Raw genomic sequence first — 21,915 nt, forward strand, 5'->3', positions numbered from 1 at the left:
TATATTTTCATGGTATAAAACAACAAAACTGATTTTAAAAATTTATTTTCCAAATAAGTAACATTCTGCTGCTCATTCATACATTGAGCTAGCTATATTAAAATGATTGTTTCCTAGAATGGTTTCATTGAGGGTAGTTACAGAAAAAATATTCCTCCTAAATAATTTGATTATAAAATTGTATTTATATATACACAAGGTTGATGTATATGACCAGCTTTATTTACTTAAACATTATTGTTTAATAATACATAATGGTCTTGTTAAGCAATTTATGTGATATGTGTACTTCTGCTTTAAAAACATTTTAAGCTATTTAATAGATGTTTTAATACCTTTGGAATGTAGCTTTGCAGAAAGTATATAAACTCTTCGAACCTTATACGCAATGACATGTTGAGCAAAATAATATCTGTGGGAATATGTTTAAACTTTACACTTGCTTTGTGCACAAAATATTGAAAGGTTTACAGTTTGTACTTTATTTGGGCCTGTTAGAAATTCACTATAGATGTGTATAATAAATAAATTATCGTAAATGGATGTTACATAAATAATAATAGTAACTATAATTGGTCTTATATAATACATTTTCTCCTTAGCAAATAGGGGTCCAATGCTTAAAACATCTATATTGTTATATGAAACAAAAATACAACACTAACACAAAATGCACCTATTTTTTAACTAGGAACTATAAATGATGTGAAAAATTAAATGTAAACTGAATCATAATTAAATTTAATTACAAACAATGTTGATTTAATATTTGAATAAATCAAGTTGCTGCCAATAAACTTCCTATTTGTGCTTGAATATTTTTTTATTTCCGGGTTTTATAGCCGGCGTTTTTTCCTTTCAATTGCAACACATATAGACTATATTTTAAAATATTCAGAAACCAAAACAGCAAACAATTTAAACATTAATTCCTAGTTCTATCACAGTAAAATATCGAAACACAATTATTCAGAATTTGAAAATATCGTTTCACTACACTAATCGAATTCGAATAATAAAACTATTTCCTAAATCAATCAAATATAATAGTGACACTTAAAATAATATCTTCATCAGTTTATAATAACAATTCACGTGTTATTAATGAATAAAATAATCAGGCAATGGAATGGTAATTACATCACATCTGATGTGATTAGCATAATTTCTGAGATTCACATGTATTGCTACATTCGAATAGTAATGCCATTATAAATTAATTTAAAATTTTCATCCATTGCAAGAAATGTAAACAACTTTTAAAAATAATTTTCGTCGTGTTTTGTTTATATTAAAATTCTGTATAAAAGTAGACTCTTATATTACAAGACCATCACTGATAATTAACTACATTTTTAAATAAGATAAGTCAAATTAACTGCGTGCTCTCTGACTTGAGGGTGACACTGACAAATGCAGAGGGCCCTTTCCGTTAAATGACACTAAGGCCAATATAGCCGGTTCCGGTAAATATCAGTCTTGTAACGATGAAAAATTTGGTACAAATATTAAGTATTCGTTGAACTGACTAGACTATTCTAAAATCGTAAGTACAAGTGACATTTTAAGTGTTCTATTACCAATTGGCATATTGGATCTTAGTGCCATTAAATTCTTAACGGTTATATATAGGAATGCCGTAGTTATCAGCTGACGTCTACATTTAAATCAAAAGTAGTTGGGACCAGAGCCAATACCGCCCGAGGCATATAAATATCATGATAACTACAATTTCCTATCCAACAGAGAGCGATGCGTAAGACTGCCAGTCCAAGCACACAGCCCTATTTTAATATCGCTAAACTAATACTAAACTATGACCACCAGTCTATACCACTCGAGACGCGGAAAATGGCTGATGAAAAAGTAATCGCACGTAAATCATAAACAAGTCTTTAAACTGGTTTCCAAAAGTCACTGGATAATCTCCAAACACACTATTACCGAATATTGTAGGATGTTAGTTGTATAAATTCGTTGTGTGCGATCACTGAGCGTAGCACCGCGTGGTAGGATTATTCCAAGTTTACGCGTAGCCTAGTTGTTGCCGGCAAGCAACTGCTGCTACTAAAGCTGCCCCGCGACCACTGCCATCTTCTGACAGCATTAGGTCGAACTGAAAATAATAAATTACGTGTTTAATTATAATAAGGCTTAATTCTATTTCCCATAACTATATTCAGTTATGGGAAATAGACGCAGAAATCGAATTTAAATACTGAGTCGCTGCGATTGCAGAAACCTTTGTATTTTGTGACCAAAATGAATTAAATGATAAGGATCGTATCAATATAAAATAATTCTTGTCATCTTTATAAAATATTTTATTGTAATTTATTATGTATTTATCTAACGATTTATTACAGTTTTCATTACTCTGATTTATCGATAAGTGATTACTTGATCAAAGACATGTTGCCTATATTCGTAAAATATATAGTTAGGTACTTCTTGATTACTGCTTTTACATATGAATTCTACAGTCGCGTAGGTCACAATAAAATATAACCTAAGGTCAAAGCACACATATCAACTGGAAAGGGACTGTCACCGTATCACTTCAAGCCGTTCAGTATAGTTTGTATGAAACTCCCTACTGCAACGCATGCTAAAATCGCTCGGAATCGTAACGTAATCGCCTCGCCTCGGAACAAGCTCGGAACCGCAATACGGTGCGTGGTCAACTTAAAGTTCCCGCGCTTACGGCTCTTCGTACATCCTTGCCCCTGTCCCCCCCCCCTCGCGACATTCCTGCTAAAACCGAGCAGTAAGCGCGGCATCGCCTAGGCTGAGCTAAGCTCGCCAAACAGCCCGTGCTGAGCTGTAAAGGCCCTTAAGGCCAACAGCGAGATTCCTTTCCAAAAAAAAAAAAAAAGGCATCGCCTAATCGTAGCCGAGTTGACGTACAGGACCTGCTGATACGCTTTGGTTACGTGCATACGTTAGGTTGACGGCGAGGCGAACGGCGATACGGTGACGATTCCTTCCGAGTTGATATGTGTGCTTTGACCTTTAGTCTTTACCGTATTGTTAACAAGGCAATGCTTTAAATATGCACACCTATCAAGTTCTTAATTTAATTAAAGTCAAGGCTTTATGTTGGTCATATATATATTCCAATACTTAGACATTTATCTCGCGACAAGGTTGTTGATATTTTAAAACAGGTTTCTTTGTGCCAAAAGTTTGCGGAACCAATATTTTCATTGAATCTCTATGATAGCTATTAAAATTTAAATACATATGCTCATTTGTCTCTATCTGAATCTTTCAGTTTCGTGTTTCAATTACACTGAGTATAAGTTTAAAAAGTGGTGCTTAATTAATATTTTGTTTTACAAATATTACTTAAACTATATTTATATATATATTTGTTGTAACATCAATTCAGATTTACAGGAAAATGTTCCATTCTCCCAGTTTAGCCTTTATTTGTAATTGTCATCGACCGCCAATGACCACAATATGACGCTCAACGATAATGTTAACTTGTTTTCCAAAAAAAAAAAAATTTAATGAACAAACAATTTTTACGCAAGTTATATTTATTGTTTTGTTTTAAAACAAATTTATCTATTGAACCTTTCGACATTGACATGGGGGCTCGACTACTATCTCGTATTGATAGAGGGCTTGAAGTCCACGGCTTAGGGTACTATTATCACTGTAGTTACAACTAAACTATTGTTTGACGTCATCACGAAATGGGTGGCCCGATAAATCAATTCAAATCGGACTCTGTGTTTGTACCCGAAGTAACATTTATATATTCGTAGAACTTTAGGAAAAAATAGTATGTTTCGTAGTTTGTTTTCAAAGATATATTCTTAATTACGTTCTTCACTGTTGTATAATCTTTTTATATTTCTTGACCCGTTGATTGTTTTTCAATGGCATTTTTATTTCACAACACGAAATGATATACGATATAATCAATATGATTCGAGAGCTAAGAGGTATATTTTTACAATGCCAATTAAATTACAGTGATAACTGATAAGGATGAAAAAGATAATAAATTATACGCGAACGAAGAATGTACCTATGAGATTTGACTTATGAGTTAATAAAATTTTAGGTAGGTATAGCCAAATCTGATATAAAAACTATAACAATTATTATAGAATTGATAGTGCATCTTACAAAAATCTTAATTTAAGTATAACTCACCTGTATGCCAGGTCGCACGAGCTGGGCGATCTTCTCGCACATAAGTGTATGGAAATGAGGGTGGAATCTGTACACAGAGCCATCGATTCCTACTGTCACTCGGGGCTCATTCATCTTATTGAGGAGAGTGGCAATCCCGGCAGAGACAAGATGCGCCGCCCGACGTGACACACACTCGCACACGTGTCGTACGCTCGCCATATCCGCTTCCGTTGCGTGTGACAAGCCTGGAATAACGAGTTCAAAATTTAAAATTTGTTCTTATCCGTTTTATCAATATCCAGTCTAAGTTCAAATATTAATGACGCGTATAAAAATATATAAATAATAATTAGCATATTAATAAACAATTGAATTATACATACTAATTATATTTCTTTCATAATAAAACTATATTTAATTTTATAATAAGTAAATGCAAAACAACTACAGAATTTCGTAATAATAAATTAGTTTTATTCACGTAGCCTCATCTGAAATTACCAAACGATAGCGCCATTGCAAAAACGTCTTAATTCATTATATAATGTACAAACAGAATCTGGTGCCAAATTAACGTCAAAATATGCGTCATGTTGTTATCGCAAACTGACGTAATTCAAATTTAACATTAACTTAGCGCTAATTAGTATTTAAGTTAATATCTTATTTTAAGAAAAGGCGGGAGAGACAAGCGGGCGCTTACGTAACCATTCATCATGAGCAGAGTTACATTGACATCCTCGTATATTTTGTTTACAACTTCTGATAACAGTGAACTATAACTATTAACCCCAACGCCCTTAGATATTGAATAGCCTAGAGAAATCAACACTTTACCGGTATACGTCAAGATTAAGACATACGTATTACGAGAGATATTCGTTGTATAACAGATTATAAAAATAATTCGATAGCAGTAAAACAGGTTCTACAAAAGATCGATAGCTCTTCGTTTGTTTTTTACGGATTATTATGTAAGCTTATAATAAAATGCTTTTAAGCCCAAAGCCTGAAATATGGATAAAGCAACTCACCAAGTTCTTCGAGTACATCCATACAGCTTGTGAAATCTCCAGGTTTGTCCGACTCAATCTCTGATACGTACTTAGTGTAGAAACTTCCTCTTTGGAAGAGAAGGTCAGATCCACGACCACCAAATAAGAGGCCCATACGTGTGTATTTTACGAGGGCAAGACGCACCAACTCTCCCATATACATGCCTGATATCATCTTCTCTTGACTGTAAATAGTATTAAAATATTATTTATACATACATCCCAAAGACACAAAAAGCCGGAACTTGAAGGTTAAAGCCAGTCGAAACTTGGCGCCAAATATGATTACTACGTCAAAATCTAATATCGTTTATGTCATGCGGGACTTAGCACTGCATTTTGACTCCTTAGAAACTCCAAAATACAAGTTAGGGAATTTTTAAAAGGGCACTATGATTTCCAACATATTAGATCTAATATACGGAATCTTCACACAGAGTAAAGATATTCTCGTCTTTTTTGTATATAATATTTGCTAAGTTTCTTTTAATTTTTTATATAAACTTTTTGTCTTTTATCATATAATTTATCTTAATACGTTTTGCAATTTATTTTTTTGAAGATTAATATTTAAATGAATAAGCTCAGAATAATAAATGTGCCAACAAATTTTAAGTTTACACGTGATAAAATATACTCAAACTACAAATGTCACCACAATATACAATAGATAATAATAATCAATTATTGATATTATGTCGGGGCGGAACCTAGTTTTCCTTATCCACGCTTCTTTGACTCACTGAAACATGATAAAATTCTAAATATTTTTCCAGTTTCAAGCGTATTATTTCATATACGTATTTTATATATATATAAATAATATTTTTTATCATTTGTAAACTTGTAAAAAAAACACAATTTATATAATTATGACATTACATTTATCTATGGTGAAATATATTTATTGCATAAATATATATATTAGGAAACCCCATATCACAAAGTAATTTTCGCGCGTTTTTTTTATATTAATATCAATTTTAATTAATACTGTTTACTAAGCAACTTTTCGGCTAATCCAACTACTTACGTCCTATACAGAAGAAAGATTTCTGTTCATAATCCGGGAATGTCTATGTTAATCTGTGATATTATTAAGAAAGTATAGTACTTTATCTGTTATGCAATGACTCAATGTGTGACTCAATTCCGTTGATTGTTATATAGCTGACAATCAATTCTGGATTATATGAAACTCTATAGCTTTTATGGATCACGTTTTAATGATATATTCTTCTTAGGATAACACATGAAATAGGATATTCAATTAATATACATAATATATAGCTTATTCGACTGAGAAGCTTACGTAAGCCTTTTATGTATGTATAATGCAAAAATTCAAGGAAACGTAAGATGTTAAACGATGAATTAATTTATTTAAAGTACGAAACTGCATTGGAGTATTTCCGTTGACATATCCTTAACCGTAATACATGAAAACCCTATCCGTAATAGTCCAGAAGTACATATAAAAAATTTGAAAACAACAGTTTGACTTACATTTGTTTTCCAGGGTTGATAGATTTAGTGTCGACTTCTCTGTCAAACTCCGTTCTGACGAAGTCCAATGTACCGTCATCACCAAATGCTCCCCATTCTGTATTAATTAGGAGCTCAGATTTTCCTGGTTCGCCATCGAATATTTCACAATTTTCAGTCTTCTCCACATAACACGCGTTACTACCCGTACCTGTGTATATTTTATCTATTAATACAAAATGTAGGACATATAAATTTGTACATGAAACATTCTGTAATTCGACCATGAAAAGTATGAAAGTATTCAAGCGGACCTTACAAACTGTCGAGAGTATGTTAAATGTGAAAGGTTAAATACAATGAATAATGAAGTTAGAAATGATAATGAACGCAACGTAACTATAACATTATAAAATACATTGGTATATTAATTTCAGTCAACAAAACCTTTATAAATAGGGTAAACCTACCAACAATAAGTCCTATTTTGCAGTTGTGGTTTTTCCACGCGCAAGACATCAAAGTACCCGTAGTGTCATTGAGAATAGCGCATATATCAATCTGTACATCCTACAACGAGAAACATGCTGTTACGTTCCAGTCCAGAATCCCAATTAGTGGTTCTTATGTTTAAACCCGTGGTTGATGATGATACTGAGAGGCTTTCAATCTTGACCCAATAATAACCCAAAATATTGTATTCAGACCATCGTTTATATAACTAATAACTTAACGTGCAAAAGATGAGAAGATTTCGCATGCAGTTTTAGACGTTTTATAGTGGCTTTTTCAGATAAGAATTTTGAGGAATAGAATTATTGAAAGCCTCCATTGGCTCTCTCATCATGCCTTACGCTACTGGAGAGCTTATATCATCGCCAACTCACCAATGATGATTCCTATTCGGCAATGGGGGTTCTTAAATGCACATGACATAAGAGTCCCCGTTGCATCATTAAGGATGCCCATCACAGACAACTTTAGATCCTGTAAAATCGTACGCCTTACTATTTTGAATTTCTAAGACCGATGCTCTCTTTTGTAAACCCAATGTATCAAAAAAGTTTGGTCATGTCTGATTAACAATAATAAAATCACAAACTACAGAGATTTTCCCTCTTTCTTATCGATCCAAGGAAAATCAGGCCAATTTCCTGTAATTGTTTTCTAATATTTCTCAAAGGCTATTTGAAACTTCTGAATTGCCAGTTATACGTAATAGATAGCTTACCCCTCGTCTAGCGATGGCATCCTTAAGACCTTGTACAACATCTTCCCCAACAACTCCGGAACACGAGAAACCTTTGGTCCAACGTTGTAGCAATCCTTTAGTTAAGCCCAGTTGTTTAAGCGGGAAACTGAACGTGAAGCCAAGGGCTAAACGTTCCTTGTAAACGTCATTTTCCTAAAAATTAAGACATTAATTAAATTGTAATCTTTCGGTAATCCATCATTGTAGGACAAATTACTGCATAAATTTACAAAGATACGCTATCCTAATATAGCTAAAGAATCAATATGTGACTGATTAAAACATGCATTAATACTAACCTTCATAAAATTGGCTAAACATTCGGCAATGTGGTCAAAAAGTGCAACTCCCGTTCCAGTCATAATATGAGTAGGTATGGCGTAAATTTTCGACTTCATATCAAAATGATTTTCCCCAAGATTTATTATAAGAACTCTAAAATTTGTTCCTCCTAAATCTAACGCCAAAAATTTACCACGTTCTATAACAAAAACAATTTGGATATGTAAATTTTATTAATTATGCATGCAAAGAAAATTGAGAACTATTTTGAACGAAAAGAAATATTTTGTATTATTAATTAGTAACCTTTTCCATTAGGTAAGTCTTGAATGTATGTGATCCAGCATTTGACGATTGAGTTTGCGTGGGTGTCTTTTCCAAGACCTTTGATCAGGTCGTTGTGGAGTCTGTTCATTATCTCCCTGATCTGCTTGTCCGACATGTGAAATACTTCGCATTCTTCGCGAATCTAAAAACGCAATCAAAAGTAAATAAAGACTATCTGATAGTAACATATTTATTCAGATTTCTTTAATTAGTGACGAATGTTATTATATTACTAATACATATTTGATATTACCATTCATGATATTAGATGGTTTTAAAACCATAAGTATGTATTTTATTTCATCAGATATAATAATTATAACACATTATTATACTCAATACTTTAAGCAATCATAGTTTCGACATATTAATGTCGAGGCTTGTTTTTCGAGGTCACATAAGCTCGATTCTTTTTAAATACATATTTATACTTTTACTGCACATTAATCTAAGCGTACACAGTCAAACTTAAAAAGTAATATAAATTATGGTTATTGAACCAGTCATTTAACTGGAATTACCGGTAGGATAATCCCTACCTACTCTATAGTTACCGGGAGGCATTTTATACGAGGAAAGAGGCTTGGCAAAAGATTATAATTTACGATGACAAGTCGTTTTAAATAATCTGTTTACATGACGATATAGAATGAGTAATTTTCGTAAGTTGATAAAATTATTTACCGCGACATTTATATATTTTTAACTCAAAAATGTAATTTCTCTATGTACAAATAGTGGCAGTGACGGCAAGCTATCCGTCCATTTTATCGCATACAAGTTTCACAAGGTCAAAGCGGTCATTACAACACTACTACCGTACTACTGTCGTTACTGCTTTAGAATTGCTTTCCAATATGAAATTCGTGGTTCGCCAATTTCTAACACAGAACTCTCGACTAGACCCGGCGACTACGACTCGGTTTAACAATAATTTTAACAGGTACTCACCTGAGGTAGGTGGTTAATAGCCATACCCATTTTTATGGTTTTTAATAATTACACACGCACTAAGCGAACGCACGACTTGCTTTAGTAGCAAGGTAATATGAAGTGAAGTACAGCAATCGAATGTGCTATGACGTGCTCTGGCCGCCGTCTGTACCTCGTTTGTACGTTGAACAAACTGACGCATTCTTTTTCATTCATGATAACAAACTGATGTTGTCTCCCTCACGTGTGAAAATATTTTATGTGATAGAATAGCGCAGCTAGCGTTTCCCATAGAAGTCTAATTTTAGTACAAATTTCAGTCAAGATGAATAAAATTGTTGATAATTTCACGATTGATGAACTATCACTTAAACAAAATGTATGCAAAGCCCTTTGAAATATTTATCATTCCCTCTCCGACGCGCCTTCTTACATTTGGCTCCGATTGGACGAAGCGTGGGCTCGTTTGTGACGTCAGATAAATTCCCCGAGTTGAAGGTGTCTCTATATTTGCAAAACCTGCATTTGTTTGCGTGGACATGACCGGCAATTAACATGTGTGAGTTCGCAGTTTTAATGATGTCTATCACGAATTACCTAAGCTATCACTATTTGTTTTACTAAGAGTTGTGGAAATGCAATAAGTACCTAAATATGTTCACTTTCGATAGGTTCGACGCTGTGTCGGTTGTAAGCATTTCTCTTGTCGCTTTGTATTTTTTTAGCATATGAAAATAAACTACTTAATATGTAATCGACCTTTGAGAGAAGTTGAAGAGGAAGCTATAGTGTAGAATTAAATGTTACTCTAAGGTTACTGGCTGTATTTTACTGAATGTTTTTTCTGAAATATAATATTGATATAGATACAAATAAAACTAGACTGATAAGGTAGTTTCAGTTATTGAAGTGAAACTTCTTTAGGCGCATGAGGGTAATATTTTTACGGATGAAACGTCACGAAGATGTGCAGCGTTTTTTTCGAAGATAGCGAGCGATTGAGACCGATTGAGAAAGGCAGATCTAAAAAATAAACGCCATTGGTCGATGTATTCGTTTAGTAATTACATATTAGAACTATAGATGGCAATTCTGTCGCATAACGTCTTGTCTTTTTATTTGTTTTTGTGTCAAAAAAGTGACAATGACCAACCTTTGACCTGTAATTACTTATACTAATTTTTTTATCAATGATAAAGTTTGAAGTTCTTATGCATTTTTAGTGTATGTTGTCTGAAAAGCAACCCATAATGGAAAAAAATCTGGTATAATAATACCGGGAAACCAGTTTTGAATGCGGAATTAAATCATGTCATAGAAAGGCGGTTTACCTTACACATATTATAAACATAATATGTAGGTATATAATACACATCTGTAACAGATATATGTTTAGTTATTTCTAAAATATATTTAGAAATCGAAATCAAAATGGTTTAGCTTATGCAAATTATTATTATTTTTTATGCTTAAACATTCAAGTTTTACTAAATGGATGAATCAAATATGCAGGGCAAAATTCATTATTTCCGCTTAACCAATTTTGACCACCTATAAAACCATATACATATAAATACACTGCTAAAATTACCTTCCTTAAGGCAAAAATATGAAGGAAAAACCATTGTGGATGTTATATTAAATTGTACAGTTAATATAACATTGAGAGTGTACATGGGCGGCGGCAGCATTTAACATCAGGTGAGCCTCCTGCCCGTTTGCCCCCTGTTCTATAAAAAAAAAACATACACCTCACATTATTATATACTTATAAGAAATCAAAACAATCAAACATACAGTATTCTTACACTACATTGTATTAATAAAAATTAATAGAAAGTAAATTAAAAAAATTAAATGTTTTGTAAGTCCTTGTGGCAGCGCAGTTCCTTGAGCGAGGAATGCACCAGCCCTGGGTTGACCGGTACTATCTACCAGGCACCAACTTTAACTAGCCTATGCACTTGAACAATACGGCCCAAGAGTCTATTCCAAAGGGAACCAAATCGAAGTTAGAGGAAAGACTCTCTATAATGACTCTTATACAGAAGATTCATAATTATTTATTTTCGACGTTGTTTATCGTCAGAGTTGCTCACTCTTGGCAGCTCTTATGATAGTCGCATGTCGTATGTTTATTTTTATTTGTCTCGTGACAGTTTTTGATCCACTTCACAAACGGAAATATATATCGTCTAAATAGGCATAAAGCAATAATGTGAAATTATGACGTCAATCAATACTTTTTCCTAATCGCTAAAAGATACGGATTGATTAGCGTAACAGATAATGTTTTAGTTATACTGATATTTATTAATTTTTTGGTCCTCTTTTTTCTGTTTTTAAATATAACTACTGTTTGTATAATATAATTACTATGGAAAAAATAGATGACTTTTAGCTAGGTAAACACAAACTTCTTTAACTGTCCTGGATATAATATGTATTATAAAATATTTATTATAATAATACGATCTTTTAAAATCAAAAACCTCTTACTATGTTGTTAATCGAAAAGTTATAAAAAAGCAGAAAAATCGTTTAACAATAAAACTTTTTATTACTCACAGTATTAAGTATTTTATCTATAAAAACTACCTAGACTGTCTTATCAGCACTTCATACTATAGCATTCGGATAAAGTACCGCATCGCTCTTATCAGTGATAGCAATTTTATGGTGACTTTAATTATATTAAAATCATAAAAAACTTTCCATTCCGTTATATTACAAAAATCTCTTATGACGCATTCGTAACGATTACATTTTAAATTTGAGTACAGATTAGCAAGTTTGGTTGATAACTAGATCATCAGTATCGTCGCGATTATCAATATAAAATATTAGCATTTTAATAATCGCCGCTAAAATCAGTTATAACTGGTTGGTGTAAGTTTAAAACAAACCCTACTTTGCCTCTTTTAAAATTTGAATTTTGCGAGAATTATTCTTAGTAAATTATAAAAAGGATACCTAGATTAGCACACTTTTTGTCATGACATATCTTTCTGGTTTACCTAATGACATTAAAATCCAGTTTTAAAGGTCTACGTTTTATATTAGAAACTTAAAGCAAACAAAATTATTTCGCATCTTTATTTTTATATTCTGATACTACAGTTATCACTAATTAACCAAAGAAAAACACCGAACTTAAAGGAAAATTGCGTAAGGTTGTAGATGTCATGTCAAGAAATCAACAATGCCTTCGTTTGACCTTCCTTAACATTGACCTTCTGTGAATCCTACGAATAATTTCTTTGCAAAAGTTTATCTTACTTTTTATCGTTGTTTAAGTTAAAGAATTCATTAGATATATGTTTTTAATCAAAGCACGATATGGTTAGAGGAAAAAATAAGGTTATTAGGTATAAGTGTTAGTTTTTCCAATACATTATTTTGTATTGGAAAAAACTAACACTAATACCTTAATAAATTGAATCCTAAGATTTGCTGAATTTATGTAGATTTACATAAATCTTACCATAACTAGGTATAGCTATATAATTTTATAATAATTCAACGGCATGTGCTATCGTCATGTCATAGAATAAACTATGAAAACATTAAAAATGTTTGGAAAATTTCAAGCAAATATTGAACTTTGTGTACTTACGACGTCTCGTGCTTGACGCATATCGATTCGTCTTGTCAGTCTCGCGGACTGAGATAAAAGGTGATGAACGAGTAGCGTTGGAGTCCACAGGATGATAGCATAAATTCCACAGGGTACAGAAAAATGATGATATCCGTTTGGGCGAATACCGGTTCGTCTAGACCGTAAAGGTGTTGTTAATAAGTGAAAGGAAAGGAACCGACGACGTGAGGCGCGAGTGCTAAGAGGCAACTTTGCTAGTCGAGGTCACCTTGAAGCGGCTGGCGCATGTGCACCACACCCTCGGCCCTCCTCGCCGCGCCCCCCGCGTGTCGAATGACGTCACACCCGGCCCCCGACCGTCCATGTACTTGCCGCGCCACGTGACGCCCTTCACGCATGCCGCGCTTCAAAATAACACAACATATTCCGGCGCAACTTTACAAATACTTGTGAAACCAGAATGATGAATAAAATGCAGTAAATATCACGCAATGCATGGCGAAACAAAACTTCATTAAAACCATACAAGACCTTTACTATCTTGTTGTAAACATTTACAAAGTTATGAAGTTATCATTATTTAGCACGTGTCGGACAAGTTGCTGTACTAAGCGAAGTTCAAGGAAAATAAATATTGTTATGAACACGACAAATGCAGAAAAACGTGCAATGTTAATACTTAGTTGAATGAGCTGCATAATAAATTAAGTTTGCATATTAATCAGATTTATATACACATTTATAACATCTATAAATTGTGAAATACGTTCGATACGTGCAAGGTAAATGGCGTTGACGTTTCCATGTCTCTATTATTTATATATATATAATAATAGGGGAGAGAAATAGAAAGAAAGGTGTCACTTTAGCAATGAAAACGTCCATACGCCTACACCCTCTGTCTTTGCCGATGAGTAGGGATGCCTACAAGTTTGAATTGATTGAAGTGGAATAAGTGATACCTAGAAGATCTTATATTCCAAAATAAACGTATTTCATGATTTTTTTTATAAAACACCTTTGAATACGTTAAAAAAGAAACAAATTGTATGTATTTTAATTTAAAATATGGACGAATGTGTTAGGTAATAAGAGATTGTGAAAGGATTGCTTCGCTCGCGGACGTGGGTGTGGTTTGACGTGCCTCCGCGCAGGTTCAAACTGCAGTTGAATATCTACGACGTTTATTAAAGAAATAGGTACAACCAAGGACATCTTATGTTTGCGTGTTATGTAAAACCCAGGGTTGGAATGTTTATTCTCAAGTGCATTTAAGACATTCAATTTTATCTCATCGTAAACTTTATGACTATGTTTTGAAATTTAATAAACATAAGTATACATAGAACGATATATACTAAAGTTTTCCTCAAACAAATAAAGGAAAATGTAGATAAAAGGCTTTCTAGATATATTTCCTTTCGCTTAAATAATAAAAAAAGTTAAAGGATATAATATGATATATTTTCAATAAATTTATTTAGCAGAAAACACGTTTACGACTTCTGTGAATATATATTCTGCAACTTATTTTAAGTAGTAATGATAGGTATAGCTAATTGTGATAAGTTTGCCTTACTTTTCTATTTTATTTTTATCAATAAGGCACGAGCATTTTTTTATCAATAAGATTGTTTTAAAGTACTATATTTAAATAAACGTAAAGAACACGAGTCTTAGAAACAGTTATAATTAACTTTGTTCATACTCGTGCTAATTTTATCATTTTAGCACTCTCAGTCAACAACCTGTAAGCGTATAACATGCATTATTTATGTTTTGGTAACAATTCAATTATTTATTTATACCAGAATGTTTTGTTTAAAAAAATTGTAACAACCACTATTTTAGTTTTTGCGCTTTACAATATTACTCAAAAAGAGGCCAGGGTCACTTAATTTGACCTAAATATTTGAATATATTATAGTGCAGTTTTAGCTAGAGGTTTCAACTTCTAAGGCGGTCTAATCCCCGCCGTCAAAAATCTACCAACCGCTTAGGCTAAGCACGCACGGGTTACTTTTGTCATCGTTACATTATCGTTTTTTGTCATTGTCAGTTGTCACGTCATGTTTTTAAGGCTAAGCGCGCACGGGCTGCTTTTGCCACCGTTACATTAACGTTTTTGTCATTGTCACGTCATGTTTTGAAGGCTAAGCGCGCACGGATTACTTTTGTCACCATTACATTAAAATATTTGTCATTTTCACGTCATATTTCTAAGGATAAGCGCGCACGGGTTATTTTTGTCACCGTTACATTAAACTTTAAATCATTGTTACGTCATTTTTTAAAGAAAAGTACGCTAACGAAGGGTGACAAAACTTTTTTGTAATCGAAGCGTAATTTGCCGATATGTATTTCGAAGAGACGGTCGTTGTCTATAAACTCTGAAGCCGTGAAAAAAATTACGAAAATAATACTTACTGAGTACACCTTATTTCGAATTACAGCCTACTAAGTGGAAATTTCTACACTATGTTCTAAAAACTTCGAGAATATCTAAAAAAATGATAAATTCATCACAGTTTAGGACCTGCAATAATATACAAAAACACCACAAGTCTGTGTTAGCTGAAGAAAGTAGTAAGTACTGTAACTTTGAGGTACTTACGTAAAAAAAACAAATATTAGCTCATTTTAGATGAAATTTATTTTAATCAAAATACAACATTATTTTAAATTTAAAAGCAAGGATCAATTTAAGTATTTCCTGTATTATTACGGTAATAAACTTGGGAATCTTCATTATAGTCAGCTGCAAACTCTGAAATATATGATTGAATACTCGAGGCTGACGAGTCTTTATAAAGGAACGGGTTTTTATTGGGAGGTAAGAATGTGGTGATGAATTCGGCTGAGTGTTTGCAGCTATAGGTCTACCGGAACATCATTGCATAAAACAAAAATAAAAAAATAAGATTTTCATATGGTTATGTCAAGTGTTATCCGGCAAATCGAAGTTTTCTTCTTGAAATTTGTTGTATTTGTTAAAATACAGGAAAAATGTTGTTTTGATATTTATCGTAAATTAAAGAAAGTAGGTGTAAATCAAACTCAATCTTTGATTTTTAGTTGGTTTTGTTACATTTTGTTTAATTTATATTTTTGTTCGGTACTTAATTGTGACTTTTATAGGGGTTTCAGGGATTCCAGAACTATTATATGGCGAATCGTAGCTGAGGGAACATCGACTGGTGTGTCTTCCATGCCGGGTATAAAAAATAGACGGGGAACAAGACATTAAATTTGTACAAATTCGATTTACAGTTGATATAGTAAAAGTATTCTATACAGTTCGGAAAAAAATTCTACGACAAGATATTAATTTCATCAGGACAAGAGAATCTCTGAATATTATGTAATAGTCCCTTTCATTCTCACGTTTGAGCAGTTCTGGCTCTGCTATAGGATGTATGATGATGATGATGAATAAGCGTTATCGTTTGAGTAAAAATTTTATTATTTTTTACAGACTTATACTGAAGGAGATTGGTTTTGAATATGTTAAATAACAGTCAAAAGCACCATTTTTATTGAGAGAGATGAGATAAAGCTATTAAGATACAAATTTATGAAGCGTATAAAAGAAAACCGCGTAGTTGAAGAGCATAATAAATTTAATGTAATTAAATATAATTAAAAAGCAAATATATTGCAGGTTCGCCTTGCTCCAAATAAAGTACTATTAGATAATATTTCACTTGGAGCGAGGTGAAAGGTGGAGAAAATGCTTTGTACCAAATTGTTGTCTGGTATAAAGGTCAACAAGTGTATCAGCTCTCTAACCACGATAACAAGTCCTTCATTAATTGTTATGGGAAATGCTAGTTATCTTTCTGTAAGAACAAACCACCCACACAAGCCTATATCGCTCATAAAATAATCGCTCTATGCAACGTACCGCTATGAAAACAGAACGGCACGGTGAGAGTTTCGTCATGGGCTTGTTTTCCGGTAAATGTACATAAATGTCACCCAGTTGTCACGTCGTAACATGCGCGCATCTTCATACATATCCACACTTGTTATGAGTGCAGAAACAGTCACGGTGACAAAAGTAACCTGTGCGCGCTAGCCCTTATGATGCTGGTTCACCTGATAAAACCAGTATATCAAAGTGCTAAAAATCATGACTTGTCAAACCCAGGGGCATACATAATCACTTCTCGATAGTCATCACACACTAACGCCAAACGAATTTTTTAAATATAATTATTGTTGTGTGACAAAGCGTTCGCTAATGTCATTCTTATTGAGATTCGTTTAGCGTAAGTGGGTCACGCCTGTAGAAAAGTAAATTTGTCTCAAGCCCTAGAAGGATGATCGTTTGCTGTTTTTCCAAGAATTCAACTCTGCACTGGATTATTGTAAAAATAGGTTTATCATGATTTTAATACACTACAGCCCGAGATGCGGGCTGTATTAAAGTTGTCAAAGTAAAAAAATATTCTCCGTAGCAATCTTCATTTTATCTACCTATACATATTTAATTTAGTAATGTTATTTGAGAAAAAATGACAGCGTTATATAACTTAGCTCGGAAAATAAAGAGGAAAAATATATGTTTATTTCTATGTGTTTAAATATACCGATATTCACTTATTTTATTAAATGTATGCTAGAATTGTATAAAATAATAAATATTGTAAATTCACGAATCCTATTACATCTTCTATATGTAAAATTTTAAGCTCTGCAAATTTTACGGTTTTCAAGTTTTTTAAATACTTGCCGACACGAAAATCACATTGTTTTTGTATCATTAAAAGTTTTTCTTGTCGAAATTGTAATATACATTTTATTTTCACTGGAGTTATTTCAGCCATCTTGTTAGTGTTTTTCATACTTACTTTAGGGCAAATGAAATCCTTCATCTTGTAAAAACTCTTCAATGGATGTAAACACTTGCACACTCAATAACGATCTGAGAAATGTAAGTTTCCACAGTGACTTTTCTACAAACTTCCTTCAATAAACTGTTTTATCTTAGTACCACAGTAATAATATTATAATCTTTATCTAAATTGAGACTAGAATTACAGTCTCACAACTACGCCGAACCGTATAACATTTATTATTGTTTTAAGTATTATATTGTCATAGAGTGTATTGTTGAACAATAAATTAATTCACTTTTATGTTCCAATAAAGATGTATTATGCCGACTGGGAGGTCTTTTGAAAACTAAATGGGGTAACGCAAGTAGGTTGTTAGGTAATAGATATTTGTACTTTGTCTTATTGAAGATGTTGGGTGGCGTCCAACTATCTATACCACCAAAATACGAGTATTCATAGCACCATATATACCTATTCCATATAGCTACTTTTGTATGAAAAGGCGATAGTTTGTTTCTTATTCTTATTTTTAATTTCTAATCTTCGCGATCCTTTCTTTAATTGAGACTGTATAATACAAATACAAAACTGCGCAAGAATAAAACAACAATAATATATTTTTTGCCTTTCGCATTAAATATTTAATTCTTATATAAACACGATCAACACTATTTCTCAGCATTATATTATAAAACATTTTTTTTATATGTACGTGAGGTGTTCAATAAATAGTAGGTAATAAAGCGGTACAGTCTCCTTGAAAAGAAAAAATTAATAGATACTGGCAGGTACAGCCCAAACATGAGATATAGTAAAACGAAATCATAAAAAAATAGAAGTCATTTTTGTCCGTCGTGTCGTGCACTATGAACTCCCGTTTGAGACACGCTGAGTGGACAGAACAAAATACCGATTTTCGGTACCATTATTACGGAGACTAAATGAAAAAGACTGCAGGACAAATGAAAAAGGTTGCTTGGGGAAATACGCAAGCAACGGCGCGCGGCTTGGCAAACTTACTATATTGTTTAGATTCACCAACATAACTCTCTCGCGTTAATCCACGAGTTTTGATGGCTGCTTTTCGAGCGAGCACCTATCTATGGAATATCCATAATCACCGCACCAAGCTCGTAGTCATCAAGAAATTTGAAGACGCGACATAAAAGACTATATAGACTAGATAGGTTCGAGGGATTAGAATAAGATTTTTTTAAAGGGAATTTTAGGTTTTGAAAACATATACAACCTGTATAAACCTGATACTACGTCGCAAAATAAAATAACATCATTATAATAAAAGGTAATTGCGTCATACTCATTAGCACTTTTTACTGAACATCCCTAGTAAATTTCCAGATGTTTTTTTCAGCATATAAGGGCCAAAGCCAAAAAATTCGAGACATTTAAAAACATAACTATTTAGGGACTTTTTTTTTAGGATATTCTTCCGAGGAGCAAACCATTTTTATTGGTTCCAATCATTTTTAACATAATATATATATAAAAATCGATACAATCGTAATTAGAAACGGTCGCAACATTCTTTTTATTAAATTATTAGTACATGTATTTATCACATCAGTCCACTTATTAAGAACGTAGAGAGGGTTTGAGCAAGGTATACTAAAGACGTGAACTAATACGTTTGCGTCAGCAGTTAATCCACACATTATTCAATTTTAAATTTTAAAGATTTAAAAATAAAAATACGGACAACGGATCGGACGGGACAGAGACAGCCCCGTCGGAACCTTTTAATCTAAGCCTAAAATACGGGATATCCCGGGAAATACAGGACGTCTGGCGACGCTACGCCAGAGGATATGTACAACATACCCCGAATCGAATATTACGTGTCGCGTTAGTACTTAGTAACATGGGTCACTCGCAAGCACATACAAAACAAGTGTATTTTTATGATTATTGCTTGTCTTCTGTCCAGAGCTTCCCTTATCACACTATATAAAGCTATATTCGGATAGATATATAATCAGCTGAATAATAATTACAAAATTTGTTTGTAAATGAACCTATATATTGCTTACGATGATTCAAAAGTTTCGAATACACTATATGTAAGTGACAATGGTAGAATTAATATTATATCACCAAATACAATTAATCTGTAATTGTCTTTGAAATTTCAATTTTAGATACGACTTTTAATTAGGTACTATTGAAAAAGCATGTTATTGATAATATACTCTAAACAACATTTTTAAAACGTTTCTGAATCTTTTAGTTTGTGGTTTGCTTTAGGTACTCAGCAATATCATTCACAGATTTTCATTCTTATCATCGTTGTCTGGTTTTATCCGACACAATCCGGAAACTAACATACTAGTCTCTTGTATCGCTGATAAAACTAACTTGTGGTAATTATATTATTTGTTATTTCCTGTGAACTAAAATACTAAATACTTTTAGTATGTAGCAACACAATGGAAGTAGCAAATAATTAAAGTAATAATTAAATTTTCGAATATACTTCATTTAGAGAACAAGGCGTTTTTTTCCTTTTGGCTCTAGCACGGTTTGTACATTAGCCAGGGTCAAGTATGGGGTTTTTTTATAATTTGCTGTTTTAATTATTAACTGGAAAAAAACGCGAGAAACCTTCGAATTAGGCGGGCGCGGTTTCTGTTTTAACCTGAAAAAAGTTGGCTGATCAGAATCACCCAACTTTTTTTTAATATTATTTTACAGTGAACCCAAAGATAACCGCGCCCGCTTCTCGTGTTTTTTTCAGAACAAATCTTAGTAAGCCGAAATTACAATATAATTTTGCGTTACTAGTGCCATCTGTTGACGGTCTCTAATAAATCATAATACATATATGTAAGACTGCCGAACCGATGTGCAGAACATTGATAATTTTAATAATTTTGTATAGATGGCGCGATTGTCGTGAAGACGTGAGACTAGATGCTAGTTTTATAATTACCATATAGATGGCGCGTTTATCCCATATGATAGATTTTATTTTAGATTATAAAAATATTTTTATTATACACACATACACATACAGATTTTTTATATTTAATTCAAGTAATCGTGCTGAATTACTTCACTTCAGGGCCTGGGACTAGAATTTGCGATATTATTATAATATAAGTTTTGTTTTTCCATAGTCATTTTGTATGATTTGCTATTTTAAAAGAGTACCAAGAGCTTTTAACGCCCGATTTTTCTCTCGGCCTACACGCTCTGTCTTCTTTGCCGATGAAAAGAGATGTCTACCGATTCAAAATTAATGACGTGGAATAAGTGATACGTGTGTTTTATATTTCATAATAAACATATTTTAGTCATATATATTGACACTACAAAACAATAATTTATATCAACCCTTACATTCATTTCTTTTATTTCTTCAAAAATAATCGTTGCAAATGTTTTGTTGTAGAGAAACAAAATGAAATCATCTCCAGAGAGGAATGTAACGTGCGCGTGGGATGTGTGGGCAGTTATATTAATTGAGCTACCGTGTCTCGTTTTACTTTGATACATCACTATTGTTCTATGACCTTGATCTATTAAGCAATACTTTTAGGCCGTGTTAGATCGTTCTCATTCAATCAAACTTTAAGGACATTTCTGTTTCATTGAAGTTTTTAAGTATAGATGAGGTAGCTCTTAGCGCTTATTATTGAAAACGCAATATTGTTAACAACCAGATCGAAGAAGACGAAATTATGTAGTCGTCTTAAATTTACAATTTTGGTTTCTATATGAATCTTGTATCTCTGTGTTTGTTATTTTATAAGCCGTAGAGAAAATTAAAACTTTTGACCTACATTTAAAATATGGTAATGAGGGTTTATACGTCATTCAATAATTTTTCATTTTTTACGTAAGATGTATATTTTGTAACAATCATGTAAAACAAAGGTGTAATTACAGGTTGCCGTAGCGCCCAATTAAGCGTAGCCCGTAGCAGGCGTTACCGTTTAACGGCGCGGCGGGCGGATTCAGTACGCATGTAGC

General features: G+C 32.8%; 1 protein-coding gene across 5 annotated transcripts; it reads right to left on the minus strand.

Moving 5' to 3' along the window:
• Positions 1–32: 32 nt before the first annotated feature.
• LOC110993177 (hexokinase type 2) lies at positions 33–18,222 on the minus strand. Of its 5 annotated transcripts, none has more exons than XM_022259327.2 (9): positions 17,938–18,222; positions 8,533–8,695; positions 8,244–8,425; positions 7,924–8,097; positions 7,163–7,262; positions 6,714–6,903; positions 5,187–5,392; positions 4,171–4,397; positions 33–2,116 (listed from the first exon to the last, which is right to left on the minus strand). In XM_022259327.2, exons 1-9 carry the CDS (start codon positions 17,959–17,961, stop codon positions 2,027–2,029), a joined length of 1,356 nt encoding a protein of 451 aa, XP_022115019.2. In that variant the 5' UTR covers positions 17,962–18,222; the 3' UTR covers positions 33–2,026. The 5 variants fall into 5 exon arrangements, with proteins under 5 accessions (XP_022115019.2, XP_045490533.1, XP_045490532.1 ...); XM_045634577.1 differs by lacking the exons at positions 7,163–7,262; positions 17,938–18,222 and adding exons at positions 7,580–7,679; positions 16,989–17,133; XM_045634576.1 differs by lacking the exon at positions 17,938–18,222 and adding an exon at positions 16,989–17,111.
• Between the last annotated feature and the right edge of the window lie 3,693 nt (positions 18,223–21,915).

Source organism: Pieris rapae, chromosome 3 (assembly GCF_905147795.1).
Source record: "Pieris rapae chromosome 3, ilPieRapa1.1, whole genome shotgun sequence".
Lineage (NCBI taxonomy): Eukaryota > Metazoa > Arthropoda > Insecta > Lepidoptera > Pieridae > Pieris > Pieris rapae.

What these genes read in the sequence shown, in the direction of transcription:
- LOC110993177 (XM_045634577.1), bottom strand. Translation starts at nt 17,027, where the DNA reads ATGACGAAACTCTCACCGTGCCGTTCTGTTTTCATAGCG. An exon ending in ATCAACCCTGGAAAACAAAT is followed by an intron (nt 5,393 to 6,713) that starts GTAAGTCAAACT and finishes TACTATTTACAG; the next exon opens with TCAAGAGAAGATGATATCAG. An exon ending in TCGTGCGACCTGGCATACAG is followed by an intron (nt 2,117 to 4,170) that starts GTGAGTTATACT and finishes TATTATTTTCAG; the next exon opens with TTCGACCTAATGCTGTCAGA.